Source organism: Juglans regia, chromosome 4, assembly GCF_001411555.2.
Source record: "Juglans regia cultivar Chandler chromosome 4, Walnut 2.0, whole genome shotgun sequence".
NCBI lineage: Eukaryota > Viridiplantae > Streptophyta > Magnoliopsida > Fagales > Juglandaceae > Juglans > Juglans regia.
In genome coordinates, this window is record NC_049904.1 from 29,996,082 (window position 1) to 30,010,414 (window position 14,333).

A 14,333-nucleotide genomic window follows, 5' to 3' on the forward strand; every position below is an offset into this window, starting at 1 on the left:
GATGGAATTGGTTCTATAATAAGTGGTATTTAACAAATAGTATAACCCCATTCCAACATTACGAATAAATTTAGGCGATAATATATTTGTGACTGTTAAATAAGTTTGACAATGTTTTTCAAAAACTATTTTTGATATTTCATTCTTGATATAATATTTATTTTATTTTTACATGTGATTTTAAATATGCCTTATTTTTTAAAATTTATTTTGCCAACCCTCAATTAATTCGATTGAGCCGCCTGAGGCGATCAAAGAGGCAATTGAGGTGGGCCAACATGTACATCTGGTATAGGAGGATGACAAGAGATGACACCCTGCTCAGGCTTCTTTAGATCAATGGGTGAGCCATTGGATTGGGCCACTAATTTGATGTGACCGCAGATTTTGATTTAAGATTAGTTTTACACCAGATCATAGAAATTTTTACAGCGAGCAAAGTCCAAATCACAGGCTAGCAAGTAAAATTGAGTAATGGGTTGTTGATAATGATGCCAGTGAGTAGTAGTTCACCATCGAGAAACAGTGTCAACATCAAGGAAAGTTTACTTTTAAACCGAAAACAACCCACTCTGTAACTCCCCTTCCTTTTTTATCTGTTCTTTAATTTTCCCCACTCTTTGAAGCAATACCAACTACCAAGTGGGTCTAATAATGTGAAGTTAGCTTAATTAAGAAAAAGTAGAAGATACATTATCACTCACCATCCCTGGATATGTTTTGTGAAGCAGAAAAAACTTGAAGACAAGCTGATCGGAAGCTCTTAAGCCACACTTCCATGATCTGAGGCATCTTCGTAGTAATAAGGAGACAATTTGCCATCTTTCTTGGCCGTCTTGGAGTGGTTAACAGGACTCACTTCTCGCAACATTTTCACTACCCGTCTCATGGATGGGCGATTGATAGGGAGAGGGCTGGTGCAGAGAAGGCCAATGTTAAGCACCTTGCACATGTCTTCCTTGTAACAAGGATCAACTTTGGGCTCAAGTACATGGTCCACGCCTTTCTGATCCAAAGTGGTGCACACCCACTTCACCAAATCCTTCTCCCCAAACTCTGGGTCAACCGGCAGTCTCCCTGTGACCAACTCGAGCACAACCACGCCAAAGCTGTATATGTCGCTCTTCTCGTTCACTCTAAGCGTGTATGCATATTCTGGAATAATTTTAAGCAAAAGGGTCACTTTAATTTGAGCTAAAAACAGTTGTTTCATACATGGAAACTATATTTTAGGTGCAAACAGATGCCCGAAATATAAATGCAACGACTTTAACTTGCAACCAGTGCATAATTGAAATTTAGCAGTAAGAGGAAACGTGTGTGAATTATCATGTGCAGAAGTTAAGAACTCGCTAACCTGGTGCAATGTATCCACAGGACCCGGCAATGACAGACATAGACTTAGGACCCTTTCCGCTAGAATCAACCACCTTAGCCAGTCCAAAATCTGCCACTCGTGCTCCAAAATCTCCATCCAACAAAATATTGTTCGACTTCACATCTCTATGGACTATTGGAGGAACACAATCGTGATGCAAATAAGAAAGCCCCTCAGCCGCATCCAAAGCAATCTTATACCTCGTTGGCCAATCCAACAACCCACCTTTACTGCTATGCAGCAAATCGCCCAAACTACCATTAGGCATGTACTCATAAACCAAAAGCTTGCAGTCCCTAGTCGTACAGCAACACCATAGCTTAACGATGTTCTTGTGCCTAATCTTTCCCAAAGTCTCAACTTCTGCATCAAAAACATTATCCCGAAACTGACCTTTCTCAACATCGGCACTCTCGGAATCTTTCTTCACCCCTCCTGCCCAAAGCTTCTTCACCGCAACAACCTCGCCATTCCTTAACACAACCTTGTAAACCTTCCCGGAAGATCCACTGCCAATCACACTATCTTCATCAAGGCAATCCAAGATCTCATATTCACTAAAGCCCAGTTTATGAAACGACATCAACGTCCATTTCGACTTATCAATTACTCTCTTTGCCTTCTCGAAGTTCCTGTACTTGAAGTAGAACCAAACCACGCCAACAATAAACACTAGCCCAGCAAGCACAAAAATAGTCCGGAGCAACCAAACATAACCCATGCTCTTAGCTTCGCTTTTCCCCTCACACAAACCTTCCAAATCCCCACATAAACCAGGATTACCCACAAAGCTATTCATATACGCTTCTTTGGCAAAAAACGGCGGAAGCTCACCCGATAGACGATTGTATGACAAATTGAGCTGATTGAGCTTCAGATTCTGCAATCCAAGTGGGATGTTCCCCGAAAATCTATTTCTTGAAAGATCAAGGTTATTAAGCAGAGACAAGCTCCCAATCTTCTCAGGTATCTTACCTGAAAACTTGTTATTCGCTAGATTCAGCTCGTTGAGCTTCTTCCAAGATTTAATTCCACTTGGAAGCTCACCAGAAAGCTCATTGTTGTGAAGATCAAGAATCCCAAGCTGCTCAAGGTTCTCCATACTCTCCGGCAGTGACCCGCTCAGACTGTTATCGCTACCAGAAAAATCAAACAGGTTTTCCAACCATCCGATCTCTTCAGGTATCGGACCCGAAAAATTATTCTTCGACACGGTTAAAATGGAAAGATTTGCCGCTCCTGCAATTGTTTTCTCGATTCGACCCGAGAAAGAGTTTCCGGCGAGTTCGAGCAGATACACATGTGGGAGTCCCCAAAATCCAGCCGGGACTTCGCCCTTAAAGCGATTGAAACCCAAACGTACACGACTCAAACTCTGGCACTCGCCAAGACTCGCCGGGATTGGACCCGAAAATTGATTGTTTATCATCAAAAGCTCTTCCAGCGCTCCCTTTTCACACAAACTAGCCGGAAGTTCCCCGGAAAACTGGTTGTTCGAAACATCGAGCCATTTTAGCGGCGAGTTTCTGCCAAGATTTTTGGGTAACTCGCCGATGAGTCCATTCCGGAACAGTCTGAGTTCGTATAAGCCCGTCGAGTTGGTAATACTCTCAGGCAAGCTTCCCACCAATCGGTTTTCGTAAAGATTGAGGCTTTCGAGAGGTAACCCACACAACTCGTCCGGAATCTTCCCTGACAACTCGTTCATCGACGCGTCGAGCAGTCGCAATGCGGTCAAGTTAGACATCCCGGGAGGAAAGCCGCCGGACAAAGAGTTGTTGTAGAGCTCAATCTGAACCACGCTACTCAACTCTGCGAGCGACCTCGGGATCGGACCGTCTAAAGCATTCAGCGCCAGGTCCAAGTCGGTGAGTTTCTTTAGTCGACCCAGTGAATCAGGAATCTCCCCCACCAAGTTACAGTCCGTGAGCCACAGAACCTCGAGATTCGTCAAGTTCCCGAGTTCCGGCGGCATCCGACTAGGGAAAAAGGGGTTGTAAGAGAGGTTTAGCATTTTCAGGGTACTTATGTTTCCCAAGAATGCAGGAATGGTCCCGTCCAAGAGATTGTAAACGAGGGAGAGAACCTCCAGTTCTCGAAACTTCCCAAAGGTATCCGGTATACCTCCCGAGAAATTATTACCAGTTAAGTCCAGGTACCGGAGGTTGGGGAGGTCGGCTAGGGTGTGTGGGAGCGCACCGGTGAGGAGGTTCTGGGCGAGGTCGAGGTGCTGGAGACTTGTACAAGTGGAGACGTCGGGAGGGAGGGTGGAGTTCATGGAGTTGTTAAAGAAGGAAAGGAAAGTGAGTTTGGGGAGGCGGCAGAGGAGGGAAGGGAAAGGGCCGGCGAGGTTGGTGTTGGAGAGGTCGAGGGAGACGACGGAGTGAGAGTTGGGGTCGCAAGTAACGGCGGGCCAGTTGCATGGAGTGTCGTCGCGTTCGTTCCATGCAGAGAGGGCAGAGTCTGGGTCGTCGAGGGCGTGTTTTAGGCTTTGAAGGTAGACGCCCTCTTGGTTGAGAGAGACGATGAGAGGTGGAGTTGAAAGAAGGAAGAGGAGGAGGAGGAGGAGGTGCGGCATTGTTGTATTGATTCTGGAAAGAAATTGAGTGAATTTTCACGAAGATAAACGGTGTGGTTTGGCGTGAATTTATGTGGGACAGAGAGACCGGGAAGGAGAGACATACATTTGAGTGCGTTAATGAAGACTGTAGGGGAGAGAGTTACAGGGGAGGGATACAGGAGAAAGGAGAAACATGGATGTGGGAAGTAATTTTAGGATGTGGGGAGCCGTGGTAATTCAAACATACTTGGCAATAATTTTGTTTTCCTTTTCGGGGAAACGACAATAATTTGCAGAAGAGAGATTTCAATATTTACAGCGCTAACAAAGAGAAGGGGGATGGAGGAGATGATTGAATATGGAGCTAGATACTTTGTACTTTTAGAAGCCTAGCTTAGCTAGCTATATAAGTATGGCATTTGTCCTCTTGAGCAGGCCAAATAAATAAATAAATAAATAAAAAGTAGTTGTTCAGAAGCTATTCGACAGAGCTTAGGACGACAGAGCTTAATTCAGAGATGCTACACTTCCTTAAGTAACTATACGTTAAATGATTGATAGATTTTTTAAAAAAAATTTAATTTATCAAAGGTAATGATCTTCTTACAGTTTTTCTATTACCGATTTACTATTTAGTTTTTTTTTTCTTTTACCATTTGAATATAGATTAAAAAATCTCAAAACATGAATTTCTTGTATAATATTAAAAAAAATTAATTCAATCAACTAACATATAATCATATAATTTAATTAAAAATAAATCTAATTTTATAAAAATTGACATTCTTTAACTTTTTGAGTTTTAAAAAACTCTAATAAAGAAATAGGTTCATTTATTACATTGGTTGAGTGAATTTATTTTTTTTTTAAATTATATAAAAAAAATTATTTTCTGATACTTATAATCAAATTAAAGAGCAAAAGCAAAAAAACAAATAACTACATAGTAAAATAATAATAAAAGAAGTATAAGAATATCATTATGATCATGTATCAAATATAATTTACAATAAATGCCGCAAAATAGCCTCTAGATAGATTTGGAGAGATGTTCTCTTTTTTTTCAACGAACGGGGGAAAATAACTTGTTTTCCAAATTAAAAGAATAATTATAGTCTTACTATTCTTTTAGGATCATTTTATTAATTTTTTTAATTTTTTTAAATTTTACTAAATTATTAAAAAAATAACTATTAATGAAATTGTATATTTTTAAAAAAATTTATAATTAAAGATATTAAAATAAATACTTAAAATAAATATAATAAAAATAATAAAATAATTATAAATCTATCATTACACAAATTAAAATTGGTACCAACTTAGAAACCAGCTGGACATTGTGAGACTGAAGTTGCGAAACATTGATGCGTACACGCGGCAGATCATAATAGATTCGTATAGGCTTTGGACTTGTCTCGTGTCCTCGATTAGATACTTCTAAAACCCGTGTACATGGCAGAGCAGTTCCTATTCCTAATCCACAATCCGATAAAATCGACGGCCGAGACAAATCCAACCGTATCGTGACCTGTACAAGCCAATGGGAACCTGCGTGCTGATGTGGAACAATTCAGGCCCAATTTTAGATAATGAAATGAATTTTTTTTAAAATATTTTTTAAATATAATTTAAATACAAAATATTTTTAAATTTTTAATTTTTAAATTTTTCATTTAATCATTATTTATTTATTACAACTTTTACAAGTTTAAAAATAAATACAAAAATCAATACAACTTTTTCAAAATTCAAAATAAAAATTATATTAAAAAATTATATTTCAACAATTTTTAAAATTTATAATATTCTTATTTAACTTTTTTTCTATCATTTCTTAAAACTTAATAACAAATTTTCACTCAAACCATTTTAATATTATTCACAAAATTCTAAATCACTTAAAATATCCAAACGAGTCTTTAAACGTCAGAATGTTCCTTTTTTATATATAAATGATATAGCCAATAAAAGTAATTTTACATTTTTTACAAATTGAATTGTAGATTCAAAATCTTATAAAATTGATATTTAAATTTTAGAAAATTTCTAATAAATATTTTCTTGTTAAAAAACATATACAGTGTTTCCATGTGGATATTATTATTATTTATTTAAATTTTATCATTGTAAATCCTATTTATTCATGTGATGCAGTTTAAATTATTTTGTGTAAGCTGCTTAAATAACAATCACTTAAAATATATCGCATAACATTTGTGATTGGAAACAATAAAATCATAAAAGAAGAATACCAACTATATATATATATTCGAAAATGTTATTCAATAAAATGTTATAATCATTTGTTAATCATCTATTAACGTGACATCTAATAATCCTATAATAACTCCATCAATATATAGAAGAATAATAAATAAATGCATACACCTATATATTATAGTACTTGAAAAAAAATATCTGCAGTCTTAAAGTGTACAAGTCTCGTATATTTCCTTTAAAAAAAAATTGATAAATCTGAGATCCATGTGAAAAAACTATTTTTTTAAGGACGGATTTCATTTTTTTTTCACAAGGAGTGCGCAAGGCTTATACTATTGGGACTTTATCTAGCATTACTCATTTTGTATCTAACTTTACTAATTTTGTATTTAGCATTACTCATTTTAGTCACTTCATTGACCTAAAAAATGGTTGTGTTTTTAGGCCAAAAATCCCTACACTCAAATGGTATCGACAAAAAACTCGTCTGGGGTAACCTCTTCAGATTCTTGGAAGTTCTAAGAAATTACTCTGTTTCGATAAACTTAAAAGGGAGGGAATTTAGATGGGGCAACCCCACCCATTTTTAAAGCAAATGTGTAATACTTTGTAAATAGATGAAAATCCACATTCACACCTCTCTTGGAATTAGGGTTCGCAATATGTGACACAACTCGTGAATACAACACGAAAACGATACGAAAATACTGGGTTTGAGTTTGATATAAATGAACTCGGGTCAATACGGATTTTTAATATTAGTTTTATTATAAATTAGAATTTGAAAAATGTTGATATTTTTTGTTAGTAAATAGTCTTATTATTATTATTTAGATATTGTGACTACTAATAAATATAGACTTTATTTTTTATGTGAAATTATGTTAATCAGGTCAAATGAGTTATACTTGTTAGTTCAACCCCTTTACATTAAACGGTTAATCGTGTCACATTAACATATTTTAATTAATTATTAAACAGATCAAAACGGGTGACATAACCCGTTATTTAAATATGTATGGTTAGAGTTTGATACGTTTGACACGTTTATCTTAACGAGTTTGGGTCGGGTTAACCTATTTAGTCAAGTGTCCATGACTTTACATGGTCTGCAAACACGAATTGCAACCCTACTTGGAATGTCTATTTTTATATACAGACAAAAATCACATTTCTAACGTTCTGTAATTACATAAATAATTTTATTTATATAAGCATTATACATACCACTTTCACATCCCACCATGATGAATTGACATTATCCATTAACCTTTAAATTTTCTTTTAGGTAAAAAATGATGATCGAAAGTTTTTTGAAATGTCACATTTACATAATGACATGTTGTATGTACCATTACTTATTTATATGTATAAATAAATATGCTTGCCGTTAGTGAATTTTGATAGATGGTGAATGGAGAGAGTTAATTGCAAAAAATTGTAAACTCAATAAGTTAATTGCTACATGAGAAACCTAATCATCTATTTGCAAATTTTAGAAAATTCAAAGCCTAATTTCGAAATTAACAAAAAAAAAAAATCAACGGACACAAAAATATTTCACAAATTGACGTGTCAACATGCCACTTGTCCCGTATTTTTCCTTTTCTTTCACTGGTACTGTACCATGTCAAATGAGAAGCAGCTGCCGATCTTGTCAAGTTATGCGCACACAGTGGCGATATGATGAATTTTGCTAATGGACAGTGATAGTCGGCCACCCAGCGTTTACCGCTAGGTGTACCACTAGTGTAAATTTGTTTTAATCATTTTTTAAACATTTAAAAAAAATGCACAAATTTATTAATAATCACTTATTTAATCATTAAGTATAAATAAATTAAAAAATAAAATAAAATATATGAATGGTCAAAATGAGAGACAAAACCATGAAACAAGATAGCATTTTCCATTGTTAAATTCATAAGAAGAGAAAAACACACTAGCATCTTGCCAATTGTGAGTGACCAGGTGAGATCAAATCATCCAATTTCTTGAAAAATCTTGATTGGACAGTGTAAGTACCACTTCATTGAGGAGAGCCTCCTTCCACAATGGCATGGCAAAATCCTTGAGCCTTAACCTCAGACGACATAGCTAGGGAACCCGGCCTCGCGCAAGGATTTCAAATGCAAATTAAAAGCGTTGTCTCGGGGTAAACAGCACATGCATAGCAACGTATATACCAACACCTTGAAAAAATAACAATAAAAATACCCGGCCATTTTTGCAACGATTCTTGTAGAGTTCAATTTTCAATACTTTGAAGTTTGAAAGCTTTTAAATTTCTTTTCGTTTTTCTAATTTGCATCCTCAGTTCTTCAAAAATTTTTAAAAAAAATTGCATCCTCATTATTGCAGAACAGCATGCCAGTTTTTTTACACAAAATGAACAGTACTCTGTGAACACGTTCTAAATTAAACTGACATGGAGAATATCAATTATCAATTTGACCGGCCATGCACTCAAGACTTGGTTTTTTTTTTCTTTTTTCCTCCTTACAAAAAGTAAATAACAGTCAGCATGATCTCAGCTGATGTGAGCACTCAGAAAGTTATGATTGTGATCAGATCAAAGGGTCCATGATTATGAAGCGGCTTTAAGACGCAAAATTCATGATCTAGCTAGGAATTAAGATGATCAGAGGAACCTACTACACGCAGGATTTCATTAGGTTCGGACACTCAATGCATGGGTACTGCAAAATGATTAGATATTAATCACGTTGGAGGAGTACTTTTAGGGCATACGTTTTAATTTGTAATATAGAGCTTGCGCAAGTACTGTACGTAAGATACATAATGGCGATGGATGATCTATAATCTATATTGATGGAAGACCACCAACTTTCCCACTAATCTGTGTGTATCTTTAAAGCCAAGTTTGTGATCAAATACCAGCTTGAATGGTATTCATTCCGGTCCAAATATAATGATTTCTGAACATAATTAATGGATGGAAACGGCCATACACCCAACTCTTTTGTTTTTTAAGTCAGAGAATTCATGCGCGCTAGCTGCATGTTTGACGAGTTTCTGGGGGGAGTGGAGACAAGTTTTTTTTAAATCATGATGTACAATATAATAACGTTACCTTCCAATGTCATGTAAGCTGCATGTGTACGTACGTGATTTATTATTATTTGGTCAGAAAATTAAATAAATTTAGATACTGATACATAATAATTAATAAAAGTGTCGGCCATGTACACCTCATTAACTCATTGAAAGTGAGGCTGCTGGCATTCCCATGCATATATGGCCGAGCCTCCTTAATTAATAGCTGTTGCATTTGATTTTGTTTCTACGTACTTAATATGCCAACTAACAGATTTGACAGTACTTACTAGCTATCTACCATCATTTACTTCTGATGATGTCTGACTCGATTCAGATGCATGCATTAATTAGCACAAAAAAACATTAATTCATTCCTAGATCTTTAATTCTCGATAAACTAATTCGCATATAGAAAGATGCCTTTTTAAAAAATAAAAATCATAAAAGAGATAAAAAAAAAAAATTATAAATTGATGTAATTTTTTATTATTTATATGAGTTTAAGATTTTTTTTTTAACTGATCTGAACTCTTTTCAAAAATAATAAAAATAAAATATCTTGATTATGTGCAGATTATAAACTATATTATACGGTCCATTAATAGAAAGAACAATTAATAGCAATACATAAAATTCGAACTCTTTATAACTAATTACATATATCCACTTTATAACCAATAATATTTATTAAAATGCAATTAATTACCACTACTTTAAGGTACTGGTTGTACTTATAGGTGCCTGTCCGGATTAACCTATTTAATTCTGGACTTTTCATCGTTTCGATAAAGCTGGTCCATGCACACAGATACTGTACGTGTATTATTTAAAGGGCAGAGAAAACTAGCATCAATCGAATTAACGGTTCAGACGGGGTGGGTGTTTCAATTTAAGATGAAATTCAGTATTCACACATTATCACACGGCCCCAGTACTAGATCATCGAGTTTGTACATGAGGTATTCCCACCCAAGTTCCAAGTCCAACCCAAGAAGATTTGAACTTTGAAGTCTTTAAACATCATTTAGACGACGTACGTCAGACGTGCGCATGCAGAGGGTCACCTGTGAGTAAGTATATATTAAGCGTGAAGAAGCAAGGCACCAGTTATTAAATTCAATCTCAATTTATTATTATAATTTTTTAAAATTTTAATATAAAATATAATAAATAATTTTAATTTTTTTAATATTAAAATAACATTTTAATAATATTTTATTATTTCAATTCAATTCAATTTTACATACGCACGCTTATATTAATACCTAAAATCATGGACACCGACAACTTATAACTTGGGACGTGTTGATTTTCTCGAGCATGGCCGCATGGACTTTGCCACCAGCTTGTACATTAATAAGTGTCTGCCTATGACTGGGTACTGCTGCGATTTTGGAGGATGCAACGCGTGTGTACATTAATTGCGTGTAATTTATTTTGAGTTGGTTTTGGAAACAGTAGGTACGTACACGACGATTGATATTAGTCAGTAATTCACCACAAAAGTCAAAAAGTTCTTTTACGACGTGCATGCATGGAAAACAAACAAGTAATTACGACTGAATTTCCGCGATTCCAAATCCAAATCAAATCAACCGTTGCCGTGTCTTGAATACATTGCATATTAACTGCATGGCTAGCTAGCTAGCCAGCCAGCTAGATGCCTGTTAACGTGATACATAAAATATTAAACAGTTATTTAATATTGAAAATGATAAAATGACATCTATATTATAATTTAATTACAACTGAGAGTGAAAAATTAATAATTTTTATGTGATTTAAGGTACTAATTCGATGGTAATTTTGATTTAAAGTGAAAAATATTAGTTTTTTTAATGTGAAATGATGTTTGAATTGTTAATTAGTTATTATATAATTTATTTTATTTTATTTTTCTTAAAATAATTAAATTCTTCTATTCATAATCTATATATTATATATTTGATACGAAATTTATAAATAAAATTTTTATTTCTAATAATATAGATGGTAGGATCTTATTTATAATAATATATCAAGAAAAGTACACGACAATCAATTAAAAGATTCTGAAATGTATAAATTCATAATAAAATGCCAGCAAACTTTTAAATCAGCAATTAAGGAAGCTATGTATAAAGTTAACTGATTTGCCATTCCGTTGCCTTCTTTTCTCCGAATATTGTTTTTGTATGGAAAAAAATTGAATTATTAGAATCATATCTTCGTCCGTGATAGATTTGATTTTGTTGCTACTTGCTATAAATATATATATATTTATATATATCTTCTATAAAAAAAGTGCCTATCCGCGTATGAACAGTAATTTTTTATCCAAGTCTTGTTTTCCCATTTTGTCCTTCTTTGATATTGCTTTTTCTCCAAAATAAATTTCCCATTTTGACCCTCTTTATTCTAACTTTTCCCTTTTTATCCTTGTCATTGTATTTCTTCTATTCAAAAAATTACGTTTTTATCTTTTTATTTTATTACTTAGAGCTTATCCTTTTTACACTCACTCATTCCCTTCAAATCGTTTAAAATTTTATTTTATAATTTTCTTAATACAAATTATGAAACAACTTATTTGAACTAATCTATTTTTCTTATAATCAACTCTAATAAATGTAAATAATTTGGAATCATTTTTATAACGATCTTCTATTATTTTATTTAAATTTTATTTACTTATCTCATTCTCTTGGGGACAAGAGGAACATCCCAGCTATTTTATTATTATTATTATTATTATGACAATATGTGTTATTTTGTTTGTGGGGAATGGAATAAGTATTTCAAATTATATAATCTTTTTTTGAATGAATCATTCTACCTATTTTTTATACTTATCTTATTTTATTTCTATATTAACGTTGCAAATTGTCTAAATTCATTTCATACAGCAGCATTTGCGTTATTTGTAACACATGACAAATAAAACTTCTAATAAAGAATGGATCATTCAACTCACTGCTGACATGGATCAATGAAAACAACAACGGTACAAAAAATTTAACATTAATTGTTTCCATTCATGCCGTAGAAGAAACAACAACATAGCTAGCTCTTGAACGAATGCATCCTCCAAACTACACAACAGCCACTTTGATAGTCCTATAAAACATTTACATCCTATGCACAACTTTTAAGATAAAATCTATAATTTCACTTCCTATATGTTGCTTATTTTGCTAAACTTATGTTCAGTGCTTATAATCTATTTTGAACTATTTGTCTTTTGTTTAGTACTCCATAAATAGAATGTAACTATTATATATGCATCTTCATACAATAATTACTTATTGCTTAAACATAATAGTATCACAATATTTTTTTCTTGACTAGAAAAACGTTCCTTGCACGTTGCACCATAACATATATATATATATATATATATATCCTAAACATGTCAAATAATCAAAATTGACTTTTGTGACTTTATTTATGTAGCATGAAAGAAAAACAGAAAAGAGAGAGGTGCCTTAAGAGCAATATTTCGCAGACTATATATATGCATGGTTCAATAGTTTATTCAAGAGCTAGCTTGATCTAATTTATGTTAGAATTAATTTCGTTGAATGTGGGACGTACACGTAACGAGACACAAAAGACATGTGTCCGATATATCTATAGAGTCCATTAATAATTTTAATATAAAGTAAACCGACGGAAACCAGCTTGGCGCTGAAATGAGTAGAGGGCGCCTTTAGCTAGGTTAAAAAAACTTAATACTTTTGTATGATCAAACGCATGCTATAACTTGTAATTTTCTAGTCTAATAAGTTATATATATAAAATGATGATCATGATATATATATATAAAGATCATTAAAACCCATATTTCTGGTCTTTAAAAATACCTCATGATCAGAGCAAGAGCTTTTCTTACTCTTAAGATCAGCCCAGGCCGATTCTGTCAAGATTGGGTGCTATATGTGGGGTCGTAGTCAAGGCTTTTTCCTACAAACTTTGAGACATATATGTGTGTGTGTGTGTGTGTATTGCCCTGACCAATATAATAACACGTTGATAAAGATTAAAAGCTCAGTAGAGGCAACGGTACTGAGCTTCTATTCCCATTCAGAGTGACCTTGATCTATTCCCAACCAAAAAAATCATGATTGTGCGAGTACGCTTCAGCTCTTCTGACTAGCTAGCTTTCTCTTACGCCACTGAATCTCACTTTTCTCGGACCTTTTTCATGTGAACAAGAAAGTTTGCAATGCATGGTTGGTTGTTGCTTTCCTTTGTGGATGTTACTTTCTCTTAATATTATTATTATTATTTATCGAGAGAGTGTTGGCCTTTATTAATTTGAATCCCAATATAAAATATAGTACCTTCGGAGTTCTTAATTTTATTATTATATATTAATTAAGAAAAATATTGTCAAAAGAGCCAAAAAGGCCAATGGACAGGCGTGATTGATGATGGATGGATATATGGCTACATGTGCATGCAGTACTGGATTGTTGTTGATCGGGGTCGTTTGTTGTGGCGAACTTATCCTCTCGAATCAGGAGAAGAATCATGTGAGGTGGAATCTGCATGGGGCAATGAGCACTAATCTCATGGCTAAAACACGAGCTATATACATTAATTATTAATATATGCCTGTTTTTCCTAAGCTTTTGGCATATACCTATAGATTATTTTCAAGAGCTATCATGTTGGATTATTTTTATAAGTCGGATTTTATCCCCCATTTCTCATGCGGGGTAATTGGAAGACCTTTTTCCTCGATAGCATCACAAAATTTTTTATGAAAAATGCGTCTTGTATTTAAGAAAAACTTATAAAAAAACTTACTTTTTTACATATCAGTTTAAAATTATAAAATTTGAAATTTAAAATTTAAATTTAAAAATAAAACTGATAAAATAAATCTTGTAAGTAAAAATTGAAAGTATAATAACAGTATTACTCAATTTTTAGAAGATATGCGAGCTGGGAAGAGATCAGAAAGACAACAACAATGTTCTGAAAACATCACGCATATACTGCGCGCCCATCATATATGCAAGCAGCGGCGTGATCAATGTGAAATCATTGACATTTTCCCTACCTGTCTTTTGATTGAGGGAAACTTGGCCAACAAATCAATTGGAACCAGAAAACAATGGGAACCAA

General features: G+C 33.9%; 1 protein-coding gene across 1 annotated transcript; it reads right to left on the reverse strand.

Annotated features, from left to right (window-relative positions):
• Positions 1-526: 526 nt before the first annotated feature.
• On the reverse strand, positions 527-4,323 carry LOC108983249 (receptor-like protein kinase HSL1). The gene is made up of 2 exons (XM_018954829.2): positions 1,358-4,323; positions 527-1,155 (listed from the first exon to the last, which is right to left on the reverse strand). Exons 1-2 carry the CDS (start codon positions 3,954-3,956, stop codon positions 764-766), a joined length of 2,991 nt encoding a protein of 996 aa, XP_018810374.2. The 5' UTR covers positions 3,957-4,323; the 3' UTR covers positions 527-763.
• Positions 4,324-14,333: the final 10,010 nt, after the last annotated feature.